At 54.8% G+C, this 16,777-nt stretch overlaps 7 protein-coding genes across 7 annotated transcripts; 3 read left to right on the forward strand and 4 right to left on the reverse strand.

Moving 5' to 3' along the window:
• Nucleotides 1-72: 72 nt before the first annotated feature.
• M409DRAFT_52894 (uncharacterized protein) lies at nt 73-2,108 on the reverse strand (the record flags this gene model as incomplete). Its single annotated transcript, XM_033812206.1, has 4 exons — nt 73-292; nt 378-1,827; nt 1,922-1,937; nt 2,076-2,108. The coding sequence occupies 4 exons, from the start codon at nt 2,106-2,108 to the stop codon at nt 73-75; spliced, it is 1,719 nt and encodes a 572-aa protein (XP_033669794.1).
• A 493-nt stretch (nt 2,109-2,601) lies between these two features.
• M409DRAFT_65261 (uncharacterized protein) lies at nt 2,602-5,718 on the reverse strand (the record flags this gene model as incomplete). The annotated part of the gene is made up of 1 exon (XM_033816431.1): nt 2,602-5,718. One exon carries the CDS (start codon nt 5,716-5,718, stop codon nt 2,602-2,604), a length of 3,117 nt encoding a protein of 1,038 aa, XP_033669795.1.
• A 489-nt stretch (nt 5,719-6,207) lies between these two features.
• M409DRAFT_20920 (uncharacterized protein) lies at nt 6,208-6,531 on the forward strand (the record flags this gene model as incomplete). The annotated part of the gene is made up of 1 exon (XM_033805619.1): nt 6,208-6,531. One exon carries the CDS (start codon nt 6,208-6,210, stop codon nt 6,529-6,531), a length of 324 nt encoding a protein of 107 aa, XP_033669796.1.
• Nucleotides 6,532-7,039: 508 nt separating this feature from the next.
• Nucleotides 7,040-7,966, reverse strand: M409DRAFT_65262 (uncharacterized protein; the record flags this gene model as incomplete). The annotated part of the gene is made up of 2 exons (XM_033816432.1): nt 7,040-7,274; nt 7,329-7,966. 2 exons carry the CDS (start codon nt 7,964-7,966, stop codon nt 7,040-7,042), a joined length of 873 nt encoding a protein of 290 aa, XP_033669797.1.
• A 4,944-nt stretch (nt 7,967-12,910) lies between these two features.
• M409DRAFT_52898 (uncharacterized protein) lies at nt 12,911-13,871 on the forward strand (the record flags this gene model as incomplete). The annotated part of the gene is made up of 4 exons (XM_033812207.1): nt 12,911-12,917; nt 13,021-13,038; nt 13,127-13,187; nt 13,256-13,871. 4 exons carry the CDS (start codon nt 12,911-12,913, stop codon nt 13,869-13,871), a joined length of 702 nt encoding a protein of 233 aa, XP_033669798.1.
• An 88-nt stretch (nt 13,872-13,959) lies between these two features.
• On the reverse strand, nt 13,960-15,003 carry M409DRAFT_65264 (uncharacterized protein; the record flags this gene model as incomplete). Its single annotated transcript, XM_033816433.1, has 2 exons — nt 13,960-14,214; nt 14,266-15,003. The coding sequence occupies 2 exons, from the start codon at nt 15,001-15,003 to the stop codon at nt 13,960-13,962; spliced, it is 993 nt and encodes a 330-aa protein (XP_033669799.1).
• Nucleotides 15,004-15,226: 223 nt separating this feature from the next.
• Nucleotides 15,227-16,249, forward strand: M409DRAFT_20924 (uncharacterized protein; the record flags this gene model as incomplete). The annotated part of the gene is made up of 2 exons (XM_033805620.1): nt 15,227-15,812; nt 15,864-16,249. The coding sequence occupies 2 exons, from the start codon at nt 15,227-15,229 to the stop codon at nt 16,247-16,249; spliced, it is 972 nt and encodes a 323-aa protein (XP_033669800.1).
• Between the last annotated feature and the right edge of the window lie 528 nt (nt 16,250-16,777).

Genomic DNA, 16,777 nt, shown 5'->3' on the forward strand with positions numbered 1-16,777 from the left:
AGGAACGGCCAGTTATTGGTCATGGACCCAAAGCCCGCGAAATCATTGGAGTTCAGCCACGACTCGACTTCATCATCCCACGATTTGGTTTTGCACCGAGAGCTGGAAATCACATCGGCATACGACCTCAGGTCTTGCACCGCATCCCGGAGTTCGCGGACTTTCGGCGTGGCCTCCTTTTGCGCGGCCATGGTGTCTAGCAACGATGAAGAGATGTCCATCAACCGCTGGTCGGACTCCATGTATGCGGCCTGTGCGTCGAAGATGGCGTTGGCGACGAGACAGATCAGGCCTGTGAAGTAGGCGCAACTCGCCAACCTAGCAGCAAGAATTAGCGAAAGGAACACAGAGTCGCCCACAGGGATGATTTCACTCACGCCTCAATCCACCCAACCCCCAACGCCGCCCGCTCAAACAACCCCATAAACTCCCTCGACTCCTGCACCAACCTCATCCACCCTTTCTCCACCGGCGGCTGCGCTTCCACTACCACCTCACCATTACTGATACTAACAGCCCTCCCATACGCCCTCACATCACCCACCCACTGCGAATAATGAAACGAATCCTGCGCACTCGCATGGCTAATCACCCCACGGCATCCCAGCGCCGTGCCATACAAGATCACAAAATACCGCGCGGTGGGATCGTTCGCGTTCGAGTTGCAGTTGGAGGAGAGATTTTCGGCGTGGAACGCTTCCGGGATCTGCGCGGTCCATTCGTCCAAAGCACGGAGGACGAGGGCGATATTCCTCGCGCGGGTGGCGGGAGGGGAATTTGTCGCCGGGAGGGAGTAGACGTACTCGTAGACTTTCCCTTGGATTCGCGCGAGGAGGATGCGGAGGCGGAAGAAGTTCGTCGTGCAGGGGGTGGAGGTGGGGGAGGAGAAGACGAAGCCGGTTGTTGCAGGGGAGTCCGGACAAGAAGGAGGAGGGAGCGTCGTGGGCGGCAGGTCGATGTCGATATCCCCGTCCTGCTGGATCGGCGGGACGCGCGCGAGCATGCTCGTGTCCCGATCGAGGACGTAGGCCATCCAGAAGACGTTGTTCCTCTGCTCGACCTCCCTCGGCGGCAGGTGCGCGGAGGCTGCGCGGCTGTGCAGGCCGATTTGGTGGGCGAGTCGTAGCGCCGTCGCGACGAGGATTATTGCGGGTTGGGTGTCGGCCACGAGGTAGAAGAGCATGGCGAGGGCGAGGGGGATTTGGATGTTGATCAGCGCGGGGGTGGGGGTGGTGATGATGGGGGAGAGGACGGATTGCGCGGCGGAGAGGTGCGTGGATGTTTGGGTGCGGGAGGACTTGAGGGTGGTGCTGCTGGTGGTGTGCGTCGCGAGGGCGAGGATCGTGTTGAGGAGGGCCCAGGAGACGGGGTCGTCGCTCGCGCTGTTGTTGTTGGTATACACGGCTCGAGTCGTCTGCAGCACCTCCCTGGGATCGAACAGCGGGAAGACGACGTTGAACGTCGAAAGGTACTCCTCGATCAACACCACGGCCTCCTCGTACGGCGGGAGGATACCCATACCCTTTCTCTGCACACCACTCCGCCTCTCCACCAGATCAACTTCCCCCCTCACACCACCCTCAACACCACCATCCACCTTCCTCACATCTCCCTTCCCTCTCAACCTCTCAACCTCCCTCCTCGCCTCCCTCAATTGCTCCTCCAACCCCTTAATCACCCCCTTCTGCACACTCCCAGCACCAGCTTCCCGCCTCCCCACTCCTCCTCCTTTCTTCCGACTCGCGGCCTTGTGCGTGCATTCGACGTCGTAGACGACGCAGGTCGAGCAGCGCGGTTTGAGGGCGTCGCATTTGAGTTTTTTGTGGTCTGTGGGTCATACACATATATGTCAGAAAAAGGTTCGGGTTTGGGAGGCGGCTGGACTGAACGGGGAATGGAAGTTGGGTTTGGGGGGACGTACAGCAAAGATCGCAGGCCTTCTCGGAAAGCAGTCGTCAGCACAGCACAGCACATTAAAGTAGTATTGCGAGTGAAAGCAAAAATCAACACAAATCTCTCGTCTCATCTCATCTATCCAGCCTCGAAACAAGAAGAGGAAAGGGGGAAAGACATACCTTTCTCTGAGGCTTGCTCGTGGTCGACTCCATAACTCCCTGCCTCACTCTCTCCTTTTCTTTCTCCTCTCTTCGCTCTCCGATCGATTCAAGCCTTATCTCGTCTCCTATCGTCTCGTCTCGCCCAAAAGCCTTCACTCGCACCGAAAGATGTAGGTGAGTAGTCGTCGTAGCAGTAGATACCAATACCAACCACGTACAACGAAAGATGTCAAGTATATGTCTTAACCAGAGCAGTCCTCAATGACGACTGCGTGACAAAGAAGTGATTTTTAAACTCAAAGGTCCCTATCTACTATCTAGAAGCGTAGTCGTCCATCATATGAAGTGCATGGCTGAAGTAAGCTTCCGTGGAACTTGTTGCTGACAAAACCCTTCCCTTTAGCTCTTCCCATCCCATCCACCTGCAGGCTCGGGACAAGTTGTGCGAGACCGACTCTACTACCTCCTAGCTGACTGATTCTGTGATGATGCAGAGTCTTTCATTCAATGGATGGATATTTCTTCCTGATATATACTCAGAGTACTACTGTGCAGCAGCAGCAGCAGCATCATCATCCCCAAAAACGACCTGCCGTTTCTTCTTCTTCTTGGCTTTGCTCTTCACCTCTGAGCCCCCTCCCTCTTCTCCCTCACCGGCAGCAGCAGACACACCCTCCTCCCCCTCCCCCTCCCCCTCCCTCCGCTTCTTCTTTTTCTTCTTCTTCACAACCTCCCCATTCCCTGCACCATCCCTATCACCCTCACCACCCTGCCCAGCACCATCATCCAAAAACTCCACCTTCGACTTCTTCTTCCTCGTCCTCCGCTTCACAACCGTGCCCTCCTCAGGCATATCCCTCGGCTGAATCCGTTCCTGCGCGCGCTGCATTTCCAGCCGTAACCGTTCGACTTCCTTGATCGCTTTGGCCATTTCTTCTTCTTCGGCTTGGCGGCGCTCGATGTCGAGTTTGCTGGCGCCGTTGGTGGCTGAGGGTTCGGTGAGGGATAGAGAGGACAAGCCGCTGCTGTCGACTTCGAGGAGGGGTTTCTTGCCTTTGGATAAAGTCGCTTTGGGCGCGCTGGATGAGAGTTTTGGATCGTCGTCTCCGCCGAGGGTCTCCTCGGCGGCGATTTCGAAGTGCTTCTTGACCTTCCGCACGGGTTGTGTCGAAGCTGGTCGCGGTATCGGCGCTGTGTCTCGAGCATCCAAGTTCAACTCTATCACAGGTATTGAATCGACATCTAGCTCCTCACCGTTGGCATTCCGTAAAATTTGATGCATAGGCGTCGAAGTCCCAGAGTTGCGTTCAGAGTCAATGTAATATGGATCGTCCTTGTACCGTTCTCTTCGCTCAGCTTTCTTTCGGAGAAGGGCGTCTCTATCGACCGGCTCGTCATCAGTCTCCTGATACGAAGCTGCTCGTGACGATCCAGGCGTCTCCAACAACTCTGCAGCAGGCCTTTGATAATCGATGGCAGCCACCGAAGGTTTTTGGTGATAGAATTTGGACACTTCGTCGTCGCCGTCATCGTATTCTGTATCGTACTCCGCTTGATTGAGCAACATCTGCAGATCGCTGTTGATGGGCGTATCAAGGTCCAACTCCTCTGGTTGCGGCACCTTGCGTATCGCCGTTGTAGCGACTGGGTTCAGCTCCATGCCAGCGAAGAGAGCTGGAATTGCCTGAGTTAGGAGTAGAGGCGGCTCAGCATAACCATCACCTTCGGTATCCTGATTGCCCGCTGCTTCAGACGCCAACCTCATGAGGTCCAGATACTCGACCGCCCGCTCTTGCACTTCAAGATTGGGATGTAATGTGAGTGGCTCCAAGAAATGCACAATGCGAGTGACCCACAACGTCGTCGTCGATCTTCGTGTGGTGCTCCAGGAGACTTGTTGGTTTCCCGTCAAGGCTGCGAAGATCTTGGGGATGGCCTGCAGATAGCTTTTCAGGACTTCTGCCGGTAGCTGAGAACTTGACGTGTGCAAAAGGGAGGTCAGGACCGCTTCAGCGTTAGGCAACATGCTCGCATATTCGCCTGCAACGAAAGCCGCAGGTGATAGCACTCCTTGTCCGGCATTGGAGCCCGCTGGGAAGAGCTTTTCCCGCTGCTCGATCAGTAGGAGAGACTGTGCGGCAGCGGCAGCTTCTGGTCGAACAGCCTTCACCCTGACGGCAACGTTTAGCAACTCTGAGCCAATTGTATCCGCAATGCCAGTCTGGCTCGCTCCAAACTTGCCAGTGGAGGACGACGGGCATTGCTTCACAAGCTCAAGCAACACGCCAATGTACCACTCGAAGTCGTTCATGTTGGCATAAGTGTCCCTCGAACACATCTCCAAGATGCGTTCAATAACAGACGCTCGATAGTCATCTGGAAGAGGTGGCTCTTGTCCTGATCCAGTATCCCTGCTCAAGACATTCGAAGGGTCGTCCTCGTCGTCCTCGTCGTCGGCCATGGGTATCACTCCCTCGTGCATCGCCCGATCGTTCTCAGGTACTTCTGCAGCAGATGCCTTGCCAGCGGTTCGCAGTTGCTTCAGTAGCCGCTCTACCACGCTCTGAAGATTGTTCGCGTTGACCATCCCAACGACCAGATCCAGTGCCCGAGTCCGGATCGAGATGTCCGGATCGTCGATACACTCCAGAACGACGTCCTGATGCTGAGAGACCAGTTCAGCATGTGAGCCCCCAATCTTGCCGAACGCCAGCAATGCCACATAGCGCAAGTTTGGATCCCCCTCCACGACCAACATAGCCCTGAGCTTGTTGACACACAACCTCGCGATCTCATCCCCCTCAATCGTACCATTCGCTGCCTCCAAAATCCCGCCCTGAATGATGCCATTAACACACTCATAGAGCAAACTCATAGCCGGCGTAGTCTTGATAATCGACGTCAAAGGCGGAAGCAACTTCTTCACCAACCGCGGCTCCACCGGTATCAGCACCGAAAACAACTTGATAATCTTGATCGCCATCCAATTATTCCCACCCGCCGTCAAAAGCTCAAACAATCTCGGCGCCAGGGGGAGGAAATCATGCGGTCTTCGCCATCCCAACTCACACACTACATTCACAATCGCCGCCGTGACGCTCGGATCCTCGTTCTCATCCAAAAGCCTCTCCTTGATCTTCGGCCACGCCGGCCGCAGCGTCTCGGGATACACCAGCGCCAGGCGATACAGCGTGACAATCGTCTTCTTCCGGATCGAAGGCAGCGAATGCGAGAGTCTCGGCAGCAAATCCGTGAGCAAAGAATTCGCCATGGAAGGATTAATCACATGCGGGATCGCACCCAGCGGCAACTGAATCGTCACCTTATCCGGCGAGTTCAGATCCTTCTTCAGAAGATTCTCCGCCAGCATCAACACCTCCGTATCTGGGCGGAACGTCTGCACCGCCGCGAGATAGCCCACGCGTTTCTGCAGGTACTTGGCCGAGGACATGACCTCGAGGACGTTGAACGACGCCCACGACATGTCGTGCCCGAACATCTCGAGGTAGACCAGCTTCAGCAGGGCCGTGGCTTTCTGGTCCATGTCCTGGCTCTTGATCTCCTTGCGGCATTCTCGCAGGCTGTCTTGGATGTACTCGCGCTCGTTGCCCTTGTGGGCCCGCAGGCCTCTGATGAGCTGGTATATATCCTTTTCAAACATCTTGCCCGCCTAATCCTTTCCACCCTTCAAAGTCTGTTATCTCTCCCGCCGCGGTGCCGGTATCGTTTTGCTAAATCGCTGTGTCCTGGGATCCAATGCGCCCAACTCTCTCAATGCCCTGCCTAGACGCAGCATATTGCTGCTCTCCCCGGAAGTGTGTGCGTCGCACCTTTCTTTACCGTGACACGGGTATCGAGTCTGGCTGGATACTGGAAGAGGGAAATGCAACCGTCGCGTGTCCGACCGTGGCGTCGTGGGAAATGTCTCGTGACGCAGTCGATGTGATTCAAAGAGTGATGGCTGCAGTTCGCTGGTGGTGGTGTGCTCCCTCCATCAGCGTGGGGCTTCGATTCGATCCGGAGCTGGGCTGCCCGCCGCGATTCAAGCGAGCTGTGCCACTCGCTGGCTATTACAACTCCCAGTTTCACTTTCAACTTTTTGACCTACAATCCACGAGCTACCTCAATCAACGCAAGCGGTGTGTTCGTCATGGACGAGGAAATGCGTGATGTTGCTCCTACACCCTCATCGGCAAGCCGGAAGCGTACCGCCAACGATGTTGACGACGACGACGATGAGGTTATGCAATTCGAAACAAACACAACAGACACACCCTCAAAGAGACTACGCAACCCGCAAGGCGACGCAATCTCGCGGAAACAACTCCACTTCAACGCGCACAAGCTCTTAAGTGATCTGGCATTCAGTCGTCTCTACGTGACGGCCAACTATGACCGCTACTCGGTGACCCAGTCTCCAATCCTTCTGACTGTGCTGTCTCGCCACGATGCCCTGTATCGTGCTGTATGGTAAAGTCCAACCCTGTTTTTTGAACTCCGAAAAGAATACAAAATGCCCCAAGCCCTTTCTCTTCGTGTATGCGTTACAAAACAACAATCAAAACAAAAACACAAGCTGAGCTTCAAAGCCAGACGTTGCCTGCCCTTTATGACATCTCGCCAAATCTTCAAGCCCTAGCCATCATCCCAGATAGCGAGACTCGACTGGACAATCCGGAACTCATCGATGCATCAAGCCTTCGGATGCTTCCGATCGTGAATAGCCTGAGCCTTGATTCGACCACCAGTGATAATCTGAACGCCTTGCTCGAGGCACTCCCTCAACCAAGGGATGCCGTTGTTCTTCTTGATCCAGCTGGGCACTGTCTGTGGGCACAGGACTTCCAATTTGCAGCTCATGCTTCTCTCCTGGCGACAACGTTAAGACGAAACCTTCAAGCAATGGCGCCGAGCGATGCGATGGACCAAGGGGTATAAAACTGTTCGAAAGGGCTCCCAGGAAAACGACGGCGCACACATGATCAATCCCCTTCATCGTCGTCTTGTGCTTCGTTCTTGTTGTCCTTCCGTATTGGAATCTTGATGCCTTGAGATGCAAACGTTTTGCTCAGAGGCGTCGACTCAATCACACCTGGGAACTTTTTGGCCGAGTAAACTTGGAACTTGTCGGAGAATGTCCAAGCCAGCACTGGTGCCTTTCCTCGGTTGACGCCTGGTGCTCCGTGGTTGCTAATGTCGATGAAGCTCATTCGAAGTCTGGGAGAAACGATTAGCGAAGGCCATCACACCCAGCGCCTTGAAAAGTCTCACCTGAAGAAGCCCTCCGTGCGGACACTCAAATCCTGCAGCACAAACCAGTAGCCAGCCTTGCTCTCGTTATCGGTCAAGCGCGCCGCGTTCACCGTCAGGCTGCCAATGAGGTTGCGCGTGTACATGGCGCTGCTGGCCGATGTCGATGGAGGCTGTTGGAATGCCATGGCCGGGCCGTGTACCTGTGGATACATGTATCCTCCATAACCGGGCATGATGGATGGCCTGCCCATCTGCACTGCATAGCCGGGCATGTTCGCGTACATGGGGTTCCCGTTATGGTCCATGTACATAATGGGTTGCGACTCGGCATGCCGTGGCGTCTCTTGTGGAGGTGGGTATGAAGTGGTGGTGGCACTGCTGATACTCACGGCAGGGCTGCTCGAGGAGGCGCGCACGACGTTGGCTTCACGGTCGGCACTCTCTGCCCACAAGTCGACTTGAAGGACGAAGAACGAGGGATCCGATCCGATGTCGTTGACATCGATTTCACGGCCGGTCTGATCATCCACAACGACGAGTCGGACACATGGTGGTGGGGTGATGGGCCGTCGGTCTTTGTCGCCAAAACCGCACATTCTTGCGCGTTGAGGTTGTTGGACGACTTCGAGAGAGTATCTCAACCCGTCTCTGACCATGCTAGAAGTCATTTTCTTCTCTTGCGGCGGCTTGGGCTCCGCAGGTCTGGATGGTGGAGGTAGCGATTGTTGAGGATGCGGAGGCGCTTGCGGTTGGGGCGGCTGTAACATGGGCTGTGACGGCGCTGGCATGTAGTGGCTTTGCATCGACTGACTGCTGTTAGCAGAGGAGGGTGGGTATGAGTTGTGGTCTTCTCGCACTGGAGGGATCCCGGGCATCGGCGGCGGAGGCATGCCAGGAACCAGAGGAGGCAGCTGGTTCTGCATGTACGGTTGCTGGTGTGTATGCTGGGCATGCTGCGAGTGTTGCTGCTGCTGCTGCTGATACGGGTTTGGGGGAGGTTGGCCTTGATACGGGTTGCCGCCGCCATACTGTTGGTATGGGTTCATGTCGGCACCGTTCGAGTAGCTGTTCCGGCTCTCTGAGCGCTGAGGTGCGGAGTCGTGGTGGATGCCGTTGGCGGGGTATTGGGACTGCGCGGTGGAGGGATGGTACTGGAGATGCGCTTGCATGGTGCGTGCTAGCAGCGAGCAGGCAGGTTGCGCTTGCTGCAAAGCTTCGAGTCGGGTCGTCCAGCACGGCTAGGTGCAGGGGCGCGAGAGAGTGCGGAAGGTTCAGGTTGGAATTGCAGCGAGGGAGGGGTGCAATATGTGAGCCTTTGACTTCGCACTCAACCAGGTCCTTGGGCCGTCTTCGTCCTTAGTCAACCTGAACGCACGTCTTCTGTCCGTCCGTCCACAGCTCATCCACCGCAAGCTTCCTTCACTCAATGCACTGGTCGTCTCCCTTGCTCATGCGGCCATGCACCATGCCGGCCGTGCTCAGCACAGCGTGTTTCGAGGGACGAGGTCGCGAGGGCGGTAGTGGGGCATCGGAGAAATGTGGAGGTGTCAGGCGGAGGCGTGGCGAGGTGTTGTTGTCGCACCGAGCGGCTGCGGCCAGTCAATTTCACTGCGTTGACAAGGGACAGCTGCCGGGTTCAACGTACAGTCAGTACCTACAGGCGATGCGGCCTGGCGATACTTTGCGATGCTGGCTGCGGTCCTTGCGCCGCGGCGACGTGTGCAGGCGTCGATGCAGTCTGCGAACGCCCTGGACGCTGACGATGGATCGGAGAATGTCGATCTCACAACACGGCGAGCCCAGCAGGACGGCGCTGCCGACGGCGGGCGTGGGTGGGCGTTGACGGTGGCACACCCAGGGCAGCACTGCGTGGACGAGGGCAATGGATTGCAGTACAGGGCGGGTGCTGTCAAATTCGCATGAAAACCACGTCCGTGGCGACCACTTTATCAGGCTCCGCCCACGACAACGCGCCTACGGCAACAATGAACTCCCTACGCAGGTCGAGGTCGATGTCGCGCATCCAAGCTATGTCAGCCACAGACCTCCCGCCGGCCTGAGCAAATAGGAGCAGCTCATCAGATGGGCGGGGGATGCCAGCAGAATCCTTGCAGCTGATCCCTTGTATTGGTTCCACTAGTGCGCGCACGCCAGTAGGCTCTCATCGCCCTGCTCCGCGACGATGCCTCACCCAAACGCCCAGATGCTGTGCTGTGCTGTGTTGCTGGCAGACACTTTGCCTCCCGCCTTGCAGCTACCTGTCTGCCGGCTGCCCGTGCGTGTGCGCCAACACCTCATCTCGCGTTGCCAGCATTGCTCGACCAAAAATGACAGCTCGGCTGCTACCAGCACACGATCTACCGTAGCCTCCCAACCGCTCTTCTGGGTGCTCCAGAACTGTGGCGCTCGAGATGCTCCTGACGCGGCCTTGGGAGACTGTAAATCAGCCTCTGCGTCCATATCCAGCGACCTGCTGTCCTCGGCCTGCGCGTGCTGCTTGTCTTGCGGCCAGAAGGATTCGCTGCGACCGGGATCTATCGCTGCCATCCCAGTCGGGCGTGCATAGATGGGTCCAACACGACACCTGGTTCTTACCTTCCGCTTGTCAAGGGACGTTGCCATTTCACAAGACAATCTCGTCGTGTCTTGACTCGTACGAGATTGAAACGTTTGCTTCCAGACTGTACGACACACATCACGAGTGGAAACAATGCGACGCCTGCCTTGCTGGAGAGCCACAGAGCTTGTGAAACCGCCACGTGAGGTTCGAAAGGCCAGACAAAGGCAGGTGGTGGAACATGAGTTTCACCTGTCTTGCAGAGTGGAGACACCAAATTGTAAAGGCTCAAATGGTGCATCCAACGCTGACGGCTAGATGCCTTTGCGATATCAATTCTGCGGCCTTCTTCACTTACACGATCTTCTCGACCGTCGCTACGATCGATTGCAGTCTATGAATGTACATCGTCGGCTGCACTTAAGCGAGAGGGGAAGTTAGCGCCGAGTGAGCCTCGTATCTTGGACGTCGTCAAGACTGTCATTGAGATCGACCGCTATATCGATCATATGATTTGATGAGCCTTGAAGCGATTATTGTCTACCTGATCGGAAATCGGGCAACCACCATCCGAACTTGTGGTATGTCTTCATGTTCATCACAGGTGCTCACCTCCCCTAGCTCTCCTTGATCTGCAATGTTCACTCGGATGCTGCCGAACCAAGGATGACAACAAGTGATCGACCACGAATACCAAGCAACCAGGCATGCACTGAACAGCTCTACACTTATCACGCAAGCGCTCCATTCGTCAACACATTCAGCCGCAGATTTCGCGAGATGACTTTCCGCATCACCCCTCAAGATACATGCAAAACAGTACCTTCCACATCCATCATCACCAAACGGATCGAATGTGGTTGTTTCCCTTGGCAAAGCCAATCGACATAGCCAATCGACATAGCCATGATCGAGGTCGAATGCCTACCTGGAGACTGTATGTGCCAATCAAATTTATGCTCGAGGCCGCATTTACCGCGGCTATTCAGCAAAAGCAAAACAGCAAAACGCGGAAAGACGGCAAAGGTGGCACAAAGCGGTTTTATCATCTCACCGTCAGGTTTAAACCTGCGGGACGGTCATCCGCCATCATTGAAATCTTGGCATGATGGCGGTGTGTATGACCCGGCATGCAGAACCGCCAGCTCTCAGCAAATTTCGCCTGTCTCTCTCGTCGGAGCGGGAGAGCCATCAAAGACATGAAGACATTTGCGCCGAAAGGACCGGTCACCTGCATACGTTCAGGATCCTCGCTCTTGCTGGACCTTGGCATTTTACCCGCGCTGCGGAACATTTGAGATAGAGGCTGGCTAAGATGCACGGCAATGACTCAGTCGCGAACCTATTGCGTGCTGTATCCAAGGCGGTGGGTAAGGTTTGTTTCATCTTTTGTTTACTCATAACATGCCACCGACTCACTGTGAGATGGAAGTTGTCGTCAATGCCGTCGGTGCCGCTGAGAGATGTAATCGCCACCACCAGCATCATGGGAACCAGACCGTCCATCACAGATCTACGTTGCCAGTTTGAGCTCCGTCAACACTCCTGACTTCAGGAGCTGCTCAACCTTGGAAACGACTTGCTTCGCTTGGGGCAACCTTCCACATTGCAAGCACCTGAACAAGTCTTTTGCCCGAATGCCCTCGATCAACCTTAATCGTCTGCGGATGGAACGGTAAAGCTGGCTGAGTGTATGTTATTACACGGCTCTCATGAGACATGTGGAGTCGGGCGAGTGACTCCCCTCCCCCCTACCCATGAGCTACTGATGAAGGCGCCCCTCCTCGTCGAATGAAGACAGACTCGCCCTCGCTGCCCACGGCGCTGGTGACAGTTTGGTAGGGGCCACTCTCGGATCCGATGGGAAAGTCGACTACATGCTCGATAGCAGTCGAATGATTTGACGACGCCGCTGGCCATACCTTCTCATGGTTCTGAGGCAGCCCAAAGAGGCATATCCAGCGGTCAACATGCGGTCGCGTTACTGTCAATGGCGCTCTTTGGAATGCATCGTTCCACGGTGCGGATATGTTCACACAAGGCGAGCATCCATATTACTTCACCTCGCTTCATCATACACCGAAGGAACAGCTCACCAAGAATTCCCACGGCAAAACCGGTTGTCATACACAACAATAGACGAACAACCTGTTTCCTTCTCTTCAAACCAACTTCACGCACCTTCCCACTCATACCAGCAATCTAGGAATAACACCCCCTCGGTGCCGACAACCATTTCCATTAGCTACCACCGTCGTCAATTATTTCCCCACAAACAAACAAACTCTCCACATTTCCCATCGACACCCAAGACGGACCACCCTGCGATCCTTTTTGGCTTGCTTCTGCCGGATCTCGCACAACCGGTTTCCGCGAACGGTACCTCCTGACGCCGGGACTCGGTGTTTGATCGGGAAGAAACTTCTGTTGCTTGATGAACTCGCATCTATGCACCGTACCGTGGTTTTGACGAGGACAGAGTTTTTTTCGTTTTCCGAGTTGTGTAACGTGCGGCGGTGTGGTGCGGCAGTGTGGCGCGTCTTTTTCATTCATTCAAGCATCGAGCAGGAGACGGGAATCGAGGTGGCTTGGGATCTTGTTGTCAAGAGCCAGTAGTCGCTGCCATCCTCCATCCAGCTTCCTACGAGAAGACTTGGCCATGTCTGTCGAAAAATGGCGATGCGTTCATGTTGTGATGTAAAACATAGACTATCCAAAAACGCGCCTCAATTAGTCATGCATTCAAATCCCGGCCAAACACGTGACACCACAACCTCAGGCACCCGAGCAACTCAGGGTCTCGGCAGCAGCAGCACCAGTGAGTGACGTAGCCAACGCGCAACTTTGAACAGCTCCCATCGCTCGCGTGCAAGATGTCGTGAATGAACAGCTGTTTATACATACACAAATCTGCGACATTGAATATTTGTGATCACAGTGAAGAACACATCCTGTGCTTTTACGTGTCCCAACACCCAGCTACCTACCTACACGTGGCCAGCTTCTCCCCTCTCCCAAAAGCCCTGGATCTTCGAAGACGAAAATGTCTGGTAAGTGTTATACCTTACCCACAGAATAGCTCCCATTACCAGGACCAGAGCTTGGGGAGAGGATAAGAAGAACCAAAAAGCTAACAGCATACATCTCACACAGCTCCGCCTGTCGATTACTGTAAGTGAGCCCCCCTCGCGGATACATGTACCCAGCATAGCATGTGATTTGAAACGAAAACGCCATTGACGAGTATCACAACGAACAGACGCGGCCCTAGAGGTCGACTCGAAAGCCTCGGCCCAGCAGATCCGGGATGCTTATAAGAAGTACGTTGGAAACATACCACACTCATTGAAAGGAAGGCTTGTAGATTGACTGATACGTGTATCTACAGACAAGCCCTCCGCCACCACCCCGACCGCGTGCCCGCCGACAGCCCCGATCGCGAGACGCGCACCAAGAAATTCCAACAGATCAACGATGCGTACTATACCCTCTCCGACTCCACGCGCCGACGAGATTACGACGTGACGCGTAATCAATTCCACGGGTTTCCTGGGAGTTCGTCGTCCTCGAGCAGGCCTGCCGCCGATGCGGACGAAGAGATCCCTCGTCCTGAGCCGGGAACTATGCCTGGCGGGTTCCCGTGGTCGGCGTTTGGGTTCGGAGGGACTGCGAAGACGGAGGAGGATGCGAATCGGTATAGCAATGAGCAGTTTGGGAGTGTGTTCGAGGAAATGATGCGCGATGAGGGGATGGCGGATGAGGATAAGACGCCGAATAAGGTGTTTTGGTCGATTGTGGGAGGCGTCAGTGGTGGCGCTATGGGGTTCATCATGGCGAATGTGCCGGGAGCTATTGCTGGTGCTGTTGCTGGGAATCGTCTTGGTGCCATCCGGGACAAGAGAGGGAAGAGCGTGTACTCGGTATACCAAGAGCTCGAGCAGCCGGAGAAGATGCGCTTGCTGTCTGAGTTGGCCCAGAAGGTCTTTGCTCATGCCATCAGCTAGGCATGAAGTTGTATGGCTGGATCAGGCGTTTATTATGGTCGTTTCTTAGTTAGATACCACGACAGTTGTTGCAATACCAGCAGATTAATCATCGTTGTATTTGCTGGGTGCCTCTGTCCAGAAGTTCGCGGGCAGCGATCAACTCAGATGCGCTGTAGCCATCCCAGCCTTTCTCGCCGGCTGTACCTCTTCGAACGATTTCGGCGAGCTTGGCTGTTGCGACTTCGTTGAGCTTCTTGACTGCGTCGATGGATGGAGGAGCTAAGTCGCCTGCTAATGGGTCAGAAGCAACCTGTTGCGACTTTTTCGTAGATTGAAGAGCGTCCAGGAGTCGATTGGTGGTCTGTAAGGGACAGTTAGCTCACTTTCAGCGATGCCTCTCTCCGATACATACCAGCTTGAGGCCATAATATCCACGAAGGTAGTCATCACAAAGCTCAATACTCCGACAGAACCTGCGCATGCTCTCCGACAGACCCTTGAGCTGCTCAGGACCAGCATCTTTGTGATTCGCAGACAAGTAAATGACCTCTCCGAGCTTGGCGTGGATATTCCAAGCATTGGGCATGACCAGCAACACTTCCTCCAGAGAGAATATCGCCTGATCGTATGCACCCTGAGTGAGGTACAGATCCGCCAACTCCGACCACGCCTCAGCATCCGTCGGCGAAGTATCCACAAGATTCGTAAGAGCACTGATCGCCTCCGCCGTCCGGCCCAAAGACCTCAGCAACGCGATCCTCCTCTTGCGAATCGCAAAGACACTCGGATCCTCCTTCAGAATCTCCTCGTAATGCTTCATCACATCCTCCAGCTCCTTGTCATTGTTCGCCGTGGCTTCTTCATAGAGTCCTCGCAGCGCGGTGACACGTTCGTTGTCCTTGCCGAAGCGGTCGGTGAGTTCTTCGAGGTAGAGGTACGCGGATTGGTTGTCGCCGGTTCGGAGACAGGCGAGGAAGATGTTTTCGTAGGCTTGCCATTTCTCTTGCGATTCGTTGTTGACGAAGAGGCTGAGTGGGTAGGGGAGGGACCAGGAGGCTTGCGATTTGTAGTATGTGGGCGCTTTTTGAGAGAGGGAGAGGGCGGTTTGGGGATTGGTGTTTGTTGGTGGTTCGAGAAGTGCGAGAGCCATTCTGACAGGTGTGCGTCCTTGTTTCGTGATGTGGAGATGTGTGTGTTGTGGTGGAGGGCAATTGCTGAAGCTCAACCTGAAGTGAAGAGCAGCTCGATGCTGCCTCAGGCACAAATCCAACGAACTTCCACCGCAGCTGTAGCCTCCATCTCATCCCAACAACTCGCTTCATCGCCATGTTACTCAGTCAGCCTCGAATCGAAAGTTTGGCAACTTCCCGGTGATGTCTGCACCGCCAGGCAGCATCTCGACCCTTCAGTCGAAGATATGGAATGGATCGCTGGCATTAGAGATCCGCCTGGCTGCTTCAGACTGCCGGACTTACGATGAATCAGAACCATATCTGATACAGTATCCACGACTGTCGTATTTGGCATTCTTGCTTCCAAGACTGCACGCTTTTTTCGCAGCGAGACTGATCAACCCAGAAGTGTCGTCTTACGACGCATGGCTTTCGTTCGAAGACGTGCCCTTGAAATGGCACTATCCACTGGGCCTGCTATACGACCTCTTCTCTGGAGCTGAACCGGCCGATCTGGATCCTCCAGGACAGAGTGATTCGGTCGTGGCATCGCAGGCGAATGTAGAAGCCAGTACTGGGCAAGCACCGATCCCCTGGAAGTTGACGATTCATTACACAGATTTTCCATACGATCAGCTCATTCAGCTGGATCCCGAAGGCTTGACTATGCGGGATACCTTTATCAACAGCGTCAAAGAAGCAGACTATGTTCGGAACGGTTCAGCTCGGACGGTGATGTCTCTTAGCAAAGAGGATTCGGATAATCTGTGGCTTTCGGTGCAGAACCGTGAGTGCGGCGATCGGTCTTTCCATATCAGTCACTGACCTTCATCACCAGATGAACTACTATTGTTTCGATCTGTCAACAACAAGCTACTCAACCCACCTGGAATGGAGCTTCGACACGTGCCAACCAAGATCTATCTGCCAGGCTCCGCCAGCGATGACGATACGGCGACGATTCTAGAAGAAACAAGACCCGGCCACATGAGAGTTGTGCAGTCATTGATCCCATTGCAACTTCCTTCAAGGCAACCACAAACGCTCGGAACTGCTCTGAACACCATTCTGCCCAGCATCTTCCCAAGTCGGCGCATTCTCCTGTATGCAAGACCGGTGTTGCATGGGGCTGCTCTTCCGCTAGCTGCTCGTATGGACGATCTGGGTAAAGCTGCTGCATACACCGATGGCTTCCTGCATATAGCGATCGTCATGCACGGTTGAAAAAGGCTGCACACTCCATTGCAAACGATACTTCTCGATGGCCGCATTGCGGGGTTACCCTGAAAGCACGGACAGGATATCTATTGGTAGGCGGGAAGGTGCAATGCCCGTTTTGATTGATTGCAAAAATTCAAACACGAGAGCTTCAAGATGTTGTGGCCTTCGATCAGCGACCCAGCCGGAGCGCAGGAACCGGAACAAGAATAGACTGCTCTCCAACATTCGAGAGCCATGTGGTTCAGGCGTCCAACGATAGCAAACAAACGAATCTAGTGGCTGAGCATCACGCGTTCGAGACAAATGACGACCTCATACTACGGCGACCTGTGCAATCGACAATGCAGTGTACATAAATAGCACGTGCACTCATTGTCAGCCTCACGACTGTGTGGTGTTTCGGAATGTCGACTCACCGGAAAAGGGCTACACTCGCCAGATATCGTGCTTGCCGGCAGCGAGTCTGGCCAATATCATCGTCGTGTACTTTCATTCATTCAGCAAACGCCCCGCTGGATGGTGCAGGGAAGC

Source organism: Zasmidium cellare (genome assembly GCF_010093935.1).
Source record: "Zasmidium cellare ATCC 36951 unplaced genomic scaffold M409scaffold_11, whole genome shotgun sequence".
Lineage (NCBI taxonomy): Eukaryota > Fungi > Ascomycota > Dothideomycetes > Mycosphaerellales > Mycosphaerellaceae > Zasmidium > Zasmidium cellare.